This window comes from Scyliorhinus torazame, chromosome 16 (genome assembly GCF_047496885.1).
Source record: "Scyliorhinus torazame isolate Kashiwa2021f chromosome 16, sScyTor2.1, whole genome shotgun sequence".
NCBI lineage: Eukaryota > Metazoa > Chordata > Chondrichthyes > Carcharhiniformes > Scyliorhinidae > Scyliorhinus > Scyliorhinus torazame.
The window spans coordinates 26,066,854-26,084,245 of record NC_092722.1 but is presented as its reverse complement, the minus strand read 5'-3'; the positions used below and the strand labels follow the sequence as shown (position 1 = coordinate 26,084,245).

The following is a 17,392-nucleotide window of genomic DNA, read 5'->3' as shown; positions in this document are numbered from 1 at the left end:
AGATGCTTTTACACATTTACATTTACATTTCCTGTGTGCTATAATTAGCAGTGTTTAGTTTTGGGTGATATTTTACATAATTTTGAAAGATGTGTTCTTTGCCAGAAATCTCACACTTTCATATAAGTAGTTGAAGATCAGTTTATTTTCCATGGAGTATAATATGTTTTTTTCTGAAAGGGATTTTTAAATGATGTTTCTACAAACAGCTGGTCTATTCCTGGCTCTGTGTGAGAGTTTTCTAGAAAGCTGAAGTTGCTGACAGTATTTTTGGAATTATATTTGTGAGACTGCTTTAAAATTAATTTTTATGCCTCATTTTACTTTGGTTTGATTATGTCAAAGTTTAAAGATCCAAACGTGTGAGACAGAATCAATATCCTATTATCCTATGAAGATGCTGGTTATTAGAAGTAACTGCCACTTTCAGTGGCTGTGCAAGATTTTCATTATAGGTCTGGTATAACTTCACTATAACTGGAATCTTGGGCGAAATTCTCCGGAAACGGCGCGATGTCCGCCAACTGGCGCCCAAAACGGCGCAAATCAGTCGGGCATCGCGCCGCCCCAAAGGTGCAGAATGCTCCGCATCTTTGGGGGCCGAGCCCCAACCTTAAGGGGCTAGGTCGGCGCCGGACGAATTTCCACCCCGCCAGCTGGCGGAAAAGGCCTTTGGTGCCCCGCCAGCTAGCGCGGAAATGACCCCTCCGGGCGGCGCATGCGCGGGAGCGTTAGCGGCCACTGACGGCATTCCCGCGCATGCGCATTGGAAGAGGTCTCTTCTGCCTCCGCCATGGTGGAGACCGTGGCGAAGGCGGAAGGGAAAGAGTGCCTCCACGGCTCAGCCCCGCCCGCGGATCGGTGGGCCCCGATCGCGGGCCAGGCCACCGTGGGGGCCCCCCCCGGGGCCAGATCGCCCCGCGTCCCCCGTCCCCCCCCCCCCAGGACCCCGGAGCCCGCCCGCGCCGCCTTGTCCCGCCAGTAAGGTAGGTGGTTTAATCTACGCCGGCAGGACAGGCATTTTAGCGGCGGGACTTCGGCCCATCCGGGCCGGAGAATCGCGCGGGGGGGCCCGCCAACCGGCGCGGCGGGATTCCCACCAGGGGCGGGATTCACGCCAGCCCCCGCCGATTCTCCGTCCCGGCGGGGGGGTCGGAGAATCTCGCCCCTTGTTTGTGTAATTACATGGTAAATTATTTTGGGAGTTAGTGCATCTTTCCTTAAATAAATTTTCACTTGATAGAGTTCGGTACAAGCAAGTCCAGATGTATCTTTGGTTGCTGGGCATTGAACCACCAATTGCTGCACTAAAGGTTTTAAACCCTCTATTGGAATAGATAATCACTTCATGATCTCTGACAATTTGGGCACACTGTCTCAAATAGAAATGAACGATACACTTGAATTAGTCAAGTCTTTGAGGAGTGAATTTATTTCCTTTGCAGTCTCTACTCTGCATCTCGAAAATGTTTTGCGCAAAGTTATCTTTGGCTGTCCCTTGATTCCAGGATCATCTACTTGGGGCGAATCGCCAAAGGTGTAATTATTTTATGGAATAAAACTAATGGAGAGTGATGACTATAAGATGGTTTAGATGGACTGTTTGTGTTCAATGCCACTGTGCATTTATGTTTGCGAGGTGTGCAAAAGCAAGAAGAGGATATAGTGTAACAAATGGTTGCTGTGCGGGCGCCCAAATTTTTTTTGGAGAAATCTACTGCCCTTTAGGCTGTCATCAGGTAGACTATGCATTGGTCTTGCCTCAAGGAGGCCTTGTTCTACAAAATGTTTTCTCACATTTCTCTATTTCAGTATGCCTTTCTGGAACCCATTTGTAGCTCACATGCACCGGTGCACTTTCTATTCTTAATAGTTTACTTTGGATTATATTGTCAAAAGATTATGTATTTATTTTTCCCTTGGATTCATCTCTACCATTTTTTTGGCAGTTTGTAGCCAAATGGTCAGATATTTGTGAAAATACCTTTATCGGGTTATGAAACATCAGGGAGTCATATTGTTAATTGATGCTTCCCTTCAGTACAAAGAATGTCTTCAGTCGGATGAACACGTTGGGCGCGATTTAATGTCCATGCTGCGTCCAAAAAGCAGCGTAGCCAATAAAATCCGGGGGACCTCACTCCTGGGATCTGCCCGGCTCGCAGCGACACCTCGTGAGATTTAATGCGACCGTGCAAGACGTTGTGATGTGAATCCTGCCCATTGTGGGCAGGATCACATTTTTAAAGAGAATCTGCGTATTTCAGCGAGACAGTTAGTGCAGATTCTCCAGGTATCCGAGGTGTGGGATCAATCTCCCTCGCCTCGGCGACTTTGGGTGAGTGCCGTTTAGTACTGGTCACCACAAACGGGGACCAGATGGAATGGCACTGGGGTTTTCGAGGGGATCAGTGGCCCCCTTGATGCATGCCCTTTGCACAGGGTGGCACCCTGGCACTGCTGCCACCTTGGCACTGTTGCCACCTTGGCACTGCTCATTGGGTGCCAGCCTGGCACTGCCAGATGGCCAGGGCACTGCCAGGTACCAGGTTAGCAATGCTAAGTTGCCAAGCTGGCATTTCTTTGCAAGGGTACGATTGGGCGGTGTGCCCTGCGCAGTTGTTTGGGGCGGGAGGGGGGCAGAGGAGGAGAGTGTGTGGGGACTCTTCCTTAATGTGTTGAGGTTCGGGGGCCTTGGAGATGGCACCCGATCTCCCGCTACACTGAGGAGTTTTGGCAAGCAGAACAGGCTATGTGCGGCCTCGATCTCGCATTCCCTGTTGAGGCCCCTTATCAAACATAAGTCACGTTTTATAACCTTGCGTTTCTCGGTGCTGCGAGTGCCGGGAAGCACGTGGCTAAATGCGCTCACTATGGGACTTTGTTCCCATTTAGTTATATCACAACCATTGTCTTTTTTTTTAATTGCAAGCTTCTGCAAGAACTTATATTTTCTTATTTGGGTGCAGTTCATGTAACCTCTTGGTTTTAAATGAGTCTCAGTTTGTTTGCACCCAGTTTTCAAATGTTAGTTTGTTATTGTAATTATGTATGTTCCAAGTATAGACCACGGAAAAAATGAAGGGAAAGGAAATGCAAAGTGTAGGCAAAGGATAGTTTCAGTACTTGTTTCATTGCTGCAGTAGAGATGGTAATTTATGAAGCTATGAGGTGAGGGACTCTATTATTTCACAACACCTTCCACATAGCTCAGGATTGTGATGTGCTTACAAGGAGCTGATGTCAAAGTTCAGGCCTCATCTGACTGTTGCTGCTGCCACTGGATCTGTCAACTATACTGCATAGTTAACTGCATTTGCCCCTAAAGCAGATTTTGCAGCTCTTTACTTGACTTTCTGATGACCAGGAAACTATAGAAGCCATTTGACATAATCGGCACTAGATAAAAATTCCAGGGTTTGCAGATTTTTCCAGGTAGTATCCAAATGGTCATTCAGTACATCAGTCACAGTGGTTAATGATTTTTCATGGAGCATTGCTGAAAGCTTGACATTCAGTGATGGGTGTGGTACTGAGAAAGTAACCAACATTATAGGTAGTCAGATGTTGATATATCTTCGTGTTCTACTGGCTAGCTTTCTTTAAGATTAGATGTCTCCCATGTGTGCTATTTATTTCTGCAGGTGTAGGTACAGAGCACCTCTTGTCTGGCCTATCTGCTCGTACTCTATAGTCTTTCTCTTCTGAGTACTTCAAATGGGGGCAATCCCCCATTTGGAAATCCACTGATACCAGTGAAAATGAAAGGAGGAGGAATGATCGGTTCATGTGGCACAAAAGCTTGAGAGTGCGCAAACAGAAAAAATAATGATTAACAATGTAGAATGTCCCCTAAATGAACTACTATTCACAGCTGAGTTCTCTCACTATTGACATTCCTATCATTTGAAACTGGTGTTGCGCGCATGTGACGGCTCCCAAATCACAGGCAGAACTTGCACAAAAATTTAGCTTCCGCCTGATTGTAGTGGTCAGTTCCACTGCTGGCATTCCCCAACTACAGAAAATTGTGTGATGCAAAGGGAATGGAGATCTAGTATGATGGAACCTCAGCAATTTTGCAATCCGATCAACCTGATTTCTATCTATAAACCTAAAACTTTTAAAATTCTCCTCCTTATTTTCAAATCCCTCCATGGCCTCACCTGTCTTTATCTCTCTTGTATTCTTCACAACCCTTCGAGACACTGTGCGCCTCTAATTCTGGCCCCTTGAGCATCCCTATTTTAATTGCTCCACTGTTGGTGACCGCGCCTTCAAGTACGTAGGCCCCATTGCTCATTACCCCTTCCCGTTTGAATACCCTCACTAAATCCCCCTTGTCGGCAATATAGACAACTTGAGAGGTTGTGCTTTTTTTAATATAAATGTTTTTTATTGGGTTTTGTCCCAGTTATAGATACAGATATATACCTTGCAAAGCAAAACACACAGGCTCTAGGAAATATAACCGGACTGGAGGGGTCTTTCCTCCCCCCTCATCTATTTTCTCTTCTATTCTCTCCTTTTTACAGATCATCTAACTAGGGTGGAGAATGCTTTTTACATTCTTTTCTGCTGTTCTTGTGAAGCGCTGTAGGACATTTTATTACACTAATGGTGCTATATAAATATAAGTTGTTATTCCCTCATTTTTGGTAGCGCTGGTGCCAAATATGTTGCAGGCAGTCAGCAATTTGGATGCGTATTTGTGCAAATAAGACCTTGCCCCTCATAGGTAGGTAATCTCATTTCACATTTGTTACAGCACAACTACAATTAATGCAAAGTTCAATTTTTATGCTTAGTTTAAAAATATCTGATTGATTGTGAATTTTTAATCTCAGAACTTTATTTTCTTTATTCCATGAATTATTTAAAGAAGATTTTCAGAGACGGAGGTGTTAACAGTGCTGCTGTAATGCAGATATCACAACCCAGGAGGCATTGTAAACATTTGAGGCATTTAGATGTGTTTAAAAAAGATTCCATGCTTTAAATTTTTGAGTTCATGCAGCTATCATACACTGCAGTATTGTATTAAAGGAAATCATAATAGCACTCCAATTAGTGAAGAAGCAGGAAGCAGTCTTTACATCAGAATAATCTAAAATAACCTCTGCTGAAATCACTTTTCTAGGAGATTGAACTAATTGGTCCATTTATCTTGGGATTTAACATAGTTTTTAGCCAATCATTATTGTCCAGTTGCAAAAATATATACACTCTGCAAAAACTGATGAAAATCCTGCACTGGTTTCTAAGCTAATACTTCATTAAAGGTAGCAGTGGCTTCATCCCTTTACATAGTAAGCAATACTTCATCTGCTACAGTAAGCTTTTAGTGGAAGAGAATGCCCTAAATAATTTAACCACTATTTGCCAAGATGCAAGTACACTGATAAGAGCAAATGGGCTGCATCAGAAAACCACTTAGTCCAGGGAAGGGGGATGGATTTGGTACTTACTAATTGCTTTTGACTGACGGTAGAACCCCCCCCGCCCCAAATATCAAAATACTGTAGTAGCGACTTGCAGATCTTGCAAATGCTCATTCCTGGTTTTTAACCAAGCAGCTAGCAATTGGGTGAGTTTTTCTTTTTTTACTTTAGAAGAATAATTAATATAGACAATGATGTTGTGAGTTATCTTCCAGAATGGGTAGTGGGCAAATAAACTTTATTTGTATTACTTTTTAAAATGTTGTCAGCTTTTATCTGAAACCTTAAAGCAGTTATGAAGAATGTTAATTTTGTAATTGAATCACCAGACATGAAGGGAGAAGAGTTTATGCAGTATTTGTGCTAAAAATAAAGTGTAAATTTGGAATATGAGATTTTCTGTAAAAATTTGATTAATTTGAAATAAAAGCAGCTACTGGAAAACATTGCTTTATTGGTGGGTATGAATTTTGTACTTGTATATTTTATTTAAATCCATTTTTATTTTAACAGCTTAAAATCAACTCCAGTCGTTTAATAAGGAAAACTGCACGATAGGGCTTTAATTGACGCTGTGATGTAAAACCTCTTTCCTCTTTGGCACAATATTGTCAATGGGGTCTGGCCTTCTGAGTTGAGCATTTTCTGATGGCAGTGTTGTAATAAGCTGCAGCAAGGGATTAACTTTTTTAAAAATATATAAATTTAGAGGACCCAATTCATTTTTTCCAATTAAGGGGCAATTTAGCGTGGCCAATCCACCTACCCTGCACATCTTTGGGTTATGGGGGCGAAACCCACGCAAACACGGGGAGAATGTGCAAACTCCGCAAGGACAGTGACCCAGAGCCGGGATCGAACCTGGGACCTCGGCGCCGTGAGGCAGCAATGCTAACCACTGTGCTACCGTGCTGCCCTAGCAAGGGATTAACTTAACCAGAATGAAGAAATGTTCTCATAGTTTGGTTAAAAATCGTTCTGCTCTATGCATATTGCAGAGCATTGTGCTTTGCTTTGCTGCTTATTTCTTGACTTGCCAAAGACTTGTCACATACCAAAGAAGGTTTTATTGGATGGAAAGCAGTAACATGCAGGTGATTTGGTAATTTAGATTTGTGTGTGGGGTTGTCCCTTGCCCCACCCAATTTGGTTAAAAACAATAACCAGTTATTTTCAATACAAATTGAATCAATTATAAATTTTAGACTGTTTGTGGTTCAGGTACCCAGATGCCCGTAATTCCTGAAAGAAGATAAAAATGTAGAGTTAAATTGTTGAATTGTGTGCTCTTTGTCAGTATTTTAACATGACAACTATGTAGTATCTATTTTTGGAACCAGAATGCTTGTCAGTATTTTTCATATGACAACTATGTAGTGTCTACTTTTGGAACTAGAATGCTGATTGTTATGCTATTCGTATTTTAGGTATATCCTGCTGACTTGATGGGATTTGCCTATTTTAGATAACTGACTGCTACTTTGAATCTAGCCACAAATCTTTTTTATTGTGAGGGGAGAGATAGGTGATCAACAGGGATTTGGTTGCTTATCAGTGTATCATTATTAGCTTATAACTAGGTTTTGTGCAAAGCATACAAGGGAACTGAGGCACTATATAAATGGAGCTAATCAAAGGACTTTTAAAGATCATGATTATATTTGTTCCAGTTCTTAGTAGGTGAAACCATCACATAGATTCAATGTCATATGCTTATTAAAAATAAGAGATTTGGAGCTTTGAAGCTGTGGTTATTCTATGTGTGTTTCTTGTGCTTAAAAGCAATACTTTCATCCCTCCAGTCCACACAGCATTTTCCCTATCCATCCTCACTTCCCCAGACTCTGGTATTACTCCTCTTATCCTGCGGGGTACTCTTCCTCACTTGGTCTTGATTTAGCCAGTTCTTTTAATGCATAAACCCAGAAACATTGCCAGCTTTTTATGTAGGAAAAATCATCTCTTCTCCCCTTTCCTCCTTCCACCTTGCCTGAGAAGGGTATGGGAACCTAACCCGCTACCAGCGGCTCAGGTTTGATTTAGAAATTATGGTGGTATAACTAATCATGTGCTTGTTTTAATGTGGTGTATACTTCATATTAAAGCAATTACATTCCACTTCCCAGTACTTCTCTTTGTTTGTAATTGTCATTGTAAGCACTTTCTCCTTCTTGATTGTTTGCTTCCTTGGGATGTTGTCCAGTATGTCACCAAAGTGATCATTTGGTATGTGTGAGCATTGCCACCCTGTTTACTACAGCTCCTGATCACATTATGCCTATTATAAAGTTCACATGTTTGGACACAGTGCGTGGACAGAATTGGGTTTGGCCACAAAGCCTTTCACAGCTGAAAAGCCAGCTGACTCTTGCTGTCCAGGTCTATGTTTGGGTAGCACATGTGAAGTCTTGTCAAACTTTTGTCCAGGATGAATCAGTAACTTTAGAAAAAGCAGAGAGAAAATTGGAGGGGAATAGAATCACTTAATCAGCTTCTGGCGGGGATGTAATGGGCTTGAGAGATTCAGTCTGCTTAAAATTAGTTGCAAAATGGTTGAGCAGATCCAGTTTTGTTTGTAAAACCTGTCCTCTGTTCTACATTTTTTGTGGGAGTGCGCAGATACCGTTGCATTATTTTGGGTTACTTGAATTATATTCAGAATTAATTTGGCCTCATTCTGTGGGCACCGTGATTCTGAACTGTGGTTCAGTTCAAAATACATTGAAATTTAAAACCGTTTTAACTTCCTGTTAGCTGAAACTGGAACAAATCTGAATGCACAGATATTGTGTGGTAAATAAGGCCTATGTCCTTTAAAACATTTTTAAATGAAAATACTTAATTCAGGTCGTGCCCAGGAGCCTCCCTTCCAAATTGCCAACTTCAAAGGTCAATGTTAGAAATTACACCAGCTCTATTCACGTATTCTTCACACCTTGTTCACTGCTGTGCAAAACTCATGATTGCGGGAATTACCTGACAGGCTAGTTTTTTTTATTAATTCATTAGATATAGGCACCATTGGTGGGCCAGCAGTTGTTGCCCATCCATAATTGCTCTTGGACTGAGTGGCCTGCTTGGCCATTTCACAGGGCATTTAAGAGTCAACCACATTGTTGTGGATCTGGAGTCACAAGTAGGCCAGACCAGGTAAGGATGGAGATTTCCTTGCGTAAAGGGCATTAGCGAACGAGATGGGTATTTACAACAATCAACACTGCTTTCATGATAATTATTAGACTTTTAATTCCAGATTTTTTTATTGAACTCAAATTTCAACATCTGCCATGGTGGAATTCAAACCCTGGCCCTCAGGACATTACCCTGAGTCTCTGATTGCTAGTCCACTATATCAATAATAATTTTGGAATTTGTTATTTTAAAATAAAATGGAAGGTCTGCTACCTTAACAAAAATGTTAAATGGAAGGAAAAAAAAGTTAAACGGAAGGAAATATTAATTCATTATCTGGTTACATTTACATTATTATAGTACTTTGGAAGCTAATGGCAGAGAAGTGAGGTTTTTACTATTCATAGAATCATAGAATTTACAGTGCAGAAGGAGGCCATTTGGCTCATCGAGTCTGGACCAGCCCTTGGAAAATACACCCTACTTAAGCCCACATCTCCACCCTATCCCCGTAATCCAGTAACCCCACCTAACCTTTTTGGACACCAAGGGAAATTTAGCATGACCAAGTCCACCTGACCACATCTTTGGACTGTGGGAGGAGAGCGGAGCACCCAGAGGAAACCCACGCAGACATGGGGAGAATGTGCAGATTCTACACGGACAGTAACCCAAGTCGGGAATCGAACCTGGGACTGTGAAGCAACAGTGCTAACCACTGTGCTACCGTGCCATCCAGTTTATTTAAATTAAAACTCAACTGGTACGGCGGCACGTGGCCCAGTGTTTAACACTGCTGCCTACGGTGCCGAGGACCTGGGTTTGAATCCCGGCTATGGGTCACTGTCCGTGTGGAGTTTGCACATTCTCCTCGTGTCTGCATGGGTTTCACCCCACCACACACACACACACACACACACACACACAACCCGAAAATGTGCAGGTTAGGTGGATTGGCCACACTGAATTGCCTCTTTATTGGAAAAAATGAATTGGGTACTTAAATTAAAAAAAAAAAAACTAAACTAATAAGGGCAATGGGTAGCTGATTTACACAGATCAAGAACATTCCGTGTTTGGTCTCTTTTCAGTGCTGATGTAATTTCTTTCAGCCTTGTGATGATGGAAACACTACAATTGATCTTGGAAGAAAATCAGCTGCAGTTGCTACTTCAAGTGTAGTGCCTAGTGATTCTAGTGATTTACGTCCTAGTGATTCCCAATTTGTTGAGAACAGGATTGGGTTTGGCTGTGATGCCTCTCAAGTTAAAAGATTTTGCCTAATCTCACTGTTGGCTCCTCCATGATTAATAAATAGTAAGTAGCCTGAGTAAAACACTGAGAGGCACCGTGAAGCTGTAACCCGGCAAGAATTGGCATCTTCAGAGATAAAAGCGTGAATGGTTTGGAAAAGTGGCAGAAAAAGAAGAAAGTGCCTCAGAGAGGCTGGAACTCTTTTTTTATATAGATGGAATGTCCAGGCCAAAATTCTAAATGTTTGAACCATTAGAAGATTTGGTATCTTAGAGAAGTATGTGGTTTTTAAAAAAATCTAAGGATACTGTTTCTGGGTTAAGGTTTAAAAAAGAAAAAATTCATTATAAATGCTAAAATAATTAAATAAGATCTTCCTCTTTAATACTTCACAATCATAAGCTGCTTTTATATTAGATTCAGTGGTGTATGCATGCCACTGCCTCCTTGTTTCACAAATGACAGCAGTCACATCTTTGGAAAACCCAGCAAATTTACTTTTGAGACCTGCATCATTTTTGTACCTTATTTTCTATGTAATTTTTTTATTAGGAGCCAGCAGCACTAGCATGCCGCTAAACTGAATGTAAAAGTAACTGGTTTTAGCATCGATCTGGCCTATGAACAAGCTAGTCCATAGACAGTGGGCGCTGACATTCTTTTTAGTTATGAAAGCCAATCAAAAAAAAACATCAATTGTTATGCATTATATGTAGGGATGGCCAGTACTAGGTTATCAAACATCCTCCAGGGTACAGGTGTGGACAACAATATGCCCCAGTGAACTCCTTTAATTAGGGACTGTGAAGCTAGTCACGGTTCTTGCTCCCGATTATTATCTAATTACGCTGCGAGAAAATGCTTGTATTTAGTTGACAACAGTATAAAATTCAGATCTGATTCTTCCAAACAAATACTCTTTATTATACAGGCTATAACACGGATGAGTGATGAGTTATCTGGAATCTGGACTGTGCCTATTGAATGGTACCATACATGAATCAGCAGCATTCTGGAGAGACTGGGTGAAAAGTCTATAAAAATTGTCGCGCATGTTTTAAATTGCTGGCAATGGTCACATGTATGATCTCATCAACTAAAGAGAAAAGTGTGGTGCCTGAACTTCAAACAGTATATGAAATACATTTTTGCTTTTTTAAAGAATATTTTACTTTTGTCATGAAATAAATGCATTTGACAAGATATAGCAATTGTAATCCTATGCCGTTTTAGTATAGAGCAATCAAAACTGGTTTATTGTACAACCCACATCAATATTCCCTATATCCAACATATTGTCGGAGTGAGTTTCCTAATGGAAGCTGACAGCAAGTTTCCCGACAGTAAAAATTGGAAGATAAATTATCCAATATTGCCTTTATGCACCTCCTTGTGACTAGTTAAAACAATATAGATTGAAGATCTGGCTATCTGTCTACTCTTGCTGGGCGATGTTACATGACTCAAGATGGAAAAAAAAAAAGGGAAATTGCACAAGAATCTCTACAATTATTGTAATTTTTCTGATATTTATATTTCATTTCAGTGCATCGCCTTCTGCTGCTGAAATTTCAGCTTGCTACCAAAGCTCAGATTCTCTTCAGAATCTACAAGTTTTGCTATTAACATGTTTGCTAACATACTGTCAATCCTGTTTTGATCCGTGGAAACACCACATGCTACTGTTATTCCAGCTGTGCAACTGTGGATTATCATATGTGATGTCATAAAAGCCACATGCAGTGATTCAGTTAGCATATAACTGCTTCAGTTGCTGTAGAACGAATAAGTAGCGATGCTTTTCCCAGTAGCTGCTTTTATTTAATTTTAAAGGTATAGATCCTTCAGTTTGATAACATGAGAAAGATATAAATGTGTTTCTGAAAATTCATGAAAGTTATGCCATTCAACTTATGAAATTAACTTGTTTTTTCTCTGCTATTTTGAGAGAAGCTTTGGTGATGATGAGATCCAGTTACAGAATGCTAGATTGCTTATTTGTTGGCATCTAGAATAGTGTAGCTCGTGAACATACAAGTGGTATTATTTTTAGATAGTAGGGCCTAAAGTATTTTGTCCAGTTAGTTAATGTCCTTTACCACCTCATAACATGTTCACCACTCCTGGATCTAACATTAATGAGAGTAGGGCCCCAGCATGTGTAAATCGGGTCTTCTCATCCAAAAATGTGCAACCTGAAAATCTGCAGATTCCCAAGATAGTTGAGAAAATGTTGTCCATGTCATACACTGAAAACTTGAAGGAGCGAATAACTAGGTACCATTCAGATCAGGGTCTGAATCAGGTGCGGCACACTGATACGATTGAGATGCAGAAGCTCCGACAAGTCAGAGCCTTGGCACAGACGAAGAAGATGGAAGAGTTTCTCATAATGCACTGTCTGTCACTGGAGGATTGTACTGCCTATCAGACGGGCATGAAGTATAGGTAAGGGGAATGTTCTTTCATTCACTGTGATTGATTGTTGACAATTGAAATATTTCATCTTGTAACTAAAATGTTGGTGTGCTTACAAAATAATTAGGAAAGTGGATTTATAATTCAAGTTGTGGAAATGGGCAGTGTAAATAGATATTGAGAAACAAGCATGTGATGTTGGTAGTGATAAGTGTTTAGGGAAATTATGAGAAGATGGGTGGGTTGACATCCAGCAAAAATGGATTTATTAGGGCTAATGTAATTTCCTGTTCTTAAAAATATTTTGTTTCTTTTCAACAAAAGTTGGGTAAGCTAGCCACTGTTATAAAACATTTTAATATTTTTACTGGGAAATCTGTTCACTGAATCTGAAGGTGCTGCAGGAATGGCATTCTGTATAGACCATATACGAGTCACATATTCTTCACTGAGCAAGGATAGGCCACTCAGCCCCTTGAGCTTGTTGCATCATTTAATGAAATCATGGCTGATCTGTATCTTAGGTCTCTGCTGCCCACCTTTTTTGTAACCCTTAATATGAAAATCTTTCTTAGTTTTGAAATTTTCGCTTGACTGCTATCATCAACAGCTTTTTGGGAGACTTCATTCCCAATTTTCACTATTCTCTCTGAGATGCAATGCTTTCTAACATCATACTTGAACAGCTTAGTTCTAAATTTAGGGGCTGCCCTCATGCTCTGAACACCCTGCACCAGACAAAATAGCTTATTTCTATCAACCCTATTAAATCTTTGATGATTTCAAACACTTTGTTTAGATCGCCCCTTAATATTCTAAACGGCAAATAATATAAACCTAGTCTATGCAACCTATCCTTATAATTTAATCTTTTTACCCTGGTATCATAACCCTGGTATCATAGCTCTGTGACCGACATATCTGTGAAAAAGGGTGGATTTTTCCACACAAGCTGCTATAACGTATTGTACCTGTGAGTAAGCCGTTGAGATAAAATTTTAGTGTGTTCTAATTTACATTTTGTAACTTCTGAATAACTTCACAACAGTGAATTACTACTTGGCATTTAATAGGAAATCAATGTTTATGAAGCAGGAAGAGGAGTGCTGATGTCAGACAAGTAAATCAGGGTTGGTGTCGATCAGGAACAAAATCGTGTGAATTGCACTCTAGAAATTAGATGTCAATCAGGGAACACGGAATTTACTATTCCTTCATGGCAATAAGAAGCCCCATTATATTCTTGAAACCTGGCTGAATTTTGAACAGTTCTCAGTTAATAACAAAATTCAATCAGTTCTAGTTTGAAAAATGAAAGAGAAGTCCTAATTGACACTGAGGAATCATTACATGTGTATTTACTAATGGGTCATTTAATGGGTATTTACGAACGGATTATGGGAAGTGCTGTTTATAGAATGCAACTGGGTCAGGGTTGAATAATATATTTTAATGTGGTAAATCATTTGTCAATAGTCTGCATTGAGGGCTTCTCTACTCCACAGAATGGAGATCACTGTTTACCAGTCACAGAAAATGTGACAATATTCTACATCAGTGAAAAGCTTTGTGGGATTACTATTTTTACAAAACTGCTATTAAACAAAAGTAAAGTAGTGCAGATGTAAATCTGAAATAAACCAGAAATGCTAAAGATGTTTAAGTCTGGCAGCATCTGTGGTGAGAAAAACTGAGTTAACGGGTGAGATTTAACCACCAAGTTAGTCCTGGGCAGGTTAAATAGTGGGAAATGCCGAAATCGAGATCCGCGCTGGGCGCAAATCAGTTTGCCATCTAACTGGCCTGCTCCTGATGGCGAGTTCTGAATCTTGACCAAATATGGCGTGCATCTCATTGACCCCAATTTCCATATCATTAATTAGCGAGATTGAAGTCGGATATAATGGCCTCCAGTGAATTAACCGACTCCCCAGGGAGAAATCACGTAGGTGTCATTTAGTACTCCTTGTTAAAAACGTAAAACTGGTGCAGTGGCTGCTATGGGGATCTGAGGAGGGGAGTAGCCATTTCCATTTTCGGACATGGGCACTGGAGCCGCAAGGCCTTCAAGCCATCTTTAAATATTTTGGATACCAATAACAGGGGCAACTACAACTGCTGACTGGCTATCGTATCAAATACTTTGAGGACAGAGCCCTGTTCTGTTTGCCATCTAACTGGCCCGCTCCTGATGGCGAGTTCCGAATCTTGACCAAATATGGCGTGCATCTCATTGACCCCAATTTCCATATTATTAGTGAGATTGAAGTCGGATATAATGGCCTCCAGTGAATTAACCGACTCCTCAGGGAGAAATCACGCAGGTGTCATTTAGTACTCCTTGTTAAAAACGTAAAACTGGTGCAGTGGCTGCTATGGGGATCTGAGGAGGTGAGTAGCCATTTCCATTTTCGGACATGGGCACTGGAGCCGCAAGGCCTTCAAGCCATCTTTAAATATTTTGGATACCAATAACGGGCAACTACAACTGCTGACTGGCTATCGTACCAAATACTTTGAGGACAGAGCCCTGTTCTTGGTTGCATCACTGTGACTGTGAGCAGCCTCTAGCTTCATAGCAGATGGACTATTGCTAATAAAGAACTGACTGTGTTCGTTATGAGTGTTTTCTTTCAGTGTAAAATGTTCTGTATTTAGTTTTGGATATGATGTGCCGGACCCGTTCTGGACTGAACTGTGCCCCTCTTGGGAGGGGTGGAATATGTTTCTCTCTGCTCCGAGTTAGAGTGGCCTTTTTGGGTCAGTGTGCCTTCCCACTGGTGGTGGTGGTGATGGTGCTGGGAGTTTTGAGTGCCAAGTGATTGGTGGCCTCATTGATTATCTTCTCTATTTTGATACTGCCAATAAACTAAAATGTTTGCAGGCTGTGCTTGCTGCTTGCTCCTGCTGGTGGCTGCAAATACCTGGAGGCGCTTGTGCTGTTTCCTCCTTTTCTGTTGCCGGAAAGAAGGATAATTTTTTCTAAGGTACCCGTGTCCTGGAACACTGGGTTCCGGGGGACATGAGAGTCCAGAAGGGGATGCCGGCGATAGCCCAACAGGAGATGGGGATGCAGGCAGGCCGCTTTGAAGATTAACGTGACTGGGGCTTCACATGTATCAGGTGTCATGTGATTTAACAGTGTATATTTGACATTTCCATTGCCCCTAGCTATGACTGTAACCCCATGTGTACCTGGAGCCGGAGGGCCCTGGGAAAATTACTGGCCCCACTGCTACCCTGTTCTGTCAGCTGCCCTTGAGATGCATTGGTGGTGGGAAGGAGGGATTCAGAAGAACTGGAGACTGCTGTTGTCTCCTTGCTGGCAGGCCCCAGGTTGGCCTGCAGCAAGTCGTCCTCCCTGAAGGGGCCCTGGGGTCTCCATGGAACGGAGAGGCAGCCCCCTCCTGAATTTCATGGCCATGTCCTAGCATCTGCACCGGCTCTGGGTTAACCTTGCCCAAAGGCTTGGCATCTGACTGGGCCTCAGCTGAATCCTGGAATCCAGCTGAATCCTGGGATCCTGTAAACCTCCGACTGCTGGCTCCCTTGGATGTTCCTGCCTCCACCAGATGTGCCGTACAACTTTGCGGTGTTCACCAGATTGTGCCCCAAAAGCCTCTCCAGTAATATCACCCACCAAGGTGTGTCTCTTTGCTCTGGTGGAAGGTAGGGGCGATAGTTGTGCTGGTGGCTGAGGAACAGGCACGAAGACCGGATGTGGGGAGGGCACAAGGTGGCAGCCAGTGATTTCGGGGGGGGGGGGGGGGGGTTGGAATTTGAGGGATAGCAAGATGAACTGATGGCAGGAGAAAGGTGGTAACTTGCCCTTGCAGTTCGGTGGAGGGCGTTAGTCTTCGTCATTGTACTGCGGTCATGCTGGTCATGCTGCCCACACTGACTGCCACTGCCTCCCAGAGGCATTGGTGGCCTTGCTGCTGGCCCTTCGATCCCCTCGGGGGGGGGGGGGGGGGGGGGGGGGACAGGACAGGATGTTCTGTCTCGCATCCATTGCATTCAGAAGCCTGGCCAGGTCGCATCCCCAAAGCAAGGAGCAGGTCTGCATGCTGCCATGCCTGTGTGTTGACTGGGAGTGAGTGGTGTGGGAGCGTTTAAAAGCAACTCTTCTTGTTAGCAGCGAGGTGCTGAGGCGCGTGTCTGGCGAATCAGATGGCAAAACAGCCAGTAATGACAAGAAGCCCTTGGGGGCTAATTTCTGGCACTTGAGTGCAGTTAAATATGGGCTGTGATCTCGCCAACACGGTCGTCAGAAAACCCCTCCCGCTAATCCCGCCCAAAATGGCACTTAGAACGTTTTCTGTTAAATCGCGCCCAACATTTTCACCCAATGGCCCTTTTTCAGCTTCTCTGTCAACTGACACTGCCAGGCCTGCTGAATATTTATGGCATTTTCTGTTTTTATTCCATTAGGTTATTAGTTTTTTGCATTTGGTAGAAATCTCTAATTCTAGTGATATGGATAACATGCAAGGTCTCAAGAGATGGCAAAATCCATGCTCGCTAATTCTTATTTGTATCAATTCGATATTATACTCTGCTGATCCTTGTTGAAACAGTTCACAAATTTGGCATTTTGAACAAAAGAAAACACAAAACCATAATATCCATTCCTGGTCTGTCCTTGATGAAGCCAAAGTAGGCTTCAAAGCCTAGCCACTTGCTTAACTGAAGATTTTGTTAAGACTTTAAATGTTCTTGCCTGTATACAATTCCCCAAGGGTCTTACACTTGGCATTGTACCTCATGGTATTGGCACCGCATTCACACTGATATTAAGGAAAACAACTCATTAATGCCAGGATCAAATTGTTCAAAATGCATGTGTTATTAGTTCCAAAGGGATTGTCCTGGGACAGACTGAGCAGGTTTTGTAATAATCTTTATTAGTGTCACAAGTAGGCTTATGTTAACACGGCAATGAAGTTACTGTGAAAATCCCCTAATCGCCACATTACGGCACCTGTACGGGTACACTGAGGGAGATTTCAGAATGTCCAATTCATCTAAAAAGCAGGTCTTTCAGGATTTGTGGGAGGAATCCGGAGAAACTGGAGGAAACCCACGCCGACACGGGGAGAATGTGCTGATTCCTCACAGACAGTGTCCCAAGCCGGGAATTGAACCCG

The 17,392-nt window shown here is 42.2% G+C and overlaps 1 protein-coding gene across 11 annotated transcripts in view; it reads left to right on the top strand.

Moving 5' to 3' along the window:
- kcnab2a (potassium voltage-gated channel subfamily A regulatory beta subunit 2a) overlaps window positions 1-17,392 on the top strand; it is a 341,966-nt gene that overhangs the window by 140,989 nt on the left and 183,585 nt on the right. The window contains exons 1-2 of one of the 11 annotated variants that reach the window (XM_072478100.1): window positions 5,468-5,587; window positions 12,037-12,275. The exons of 9 other annotated variants lie outside the window; for them this stretch is intronic. In XM_072478100.1, coding sequence (XP_072334201.1) covers window positions 12,058-12,275 — 218 coding nt within the window. In that variant the 5' untranslated portion in view covers window positions 5,468-5,587; window positions 12,037-12,057. Of the gene's footprint in view, window positions 1-5,467; window positions 5,588-12,036; window positions 12,276-17,392 lie in introns of those variants that run through there. One more of the 11 variants, XM_072478101.1, reaches the window with a different exon arrangement.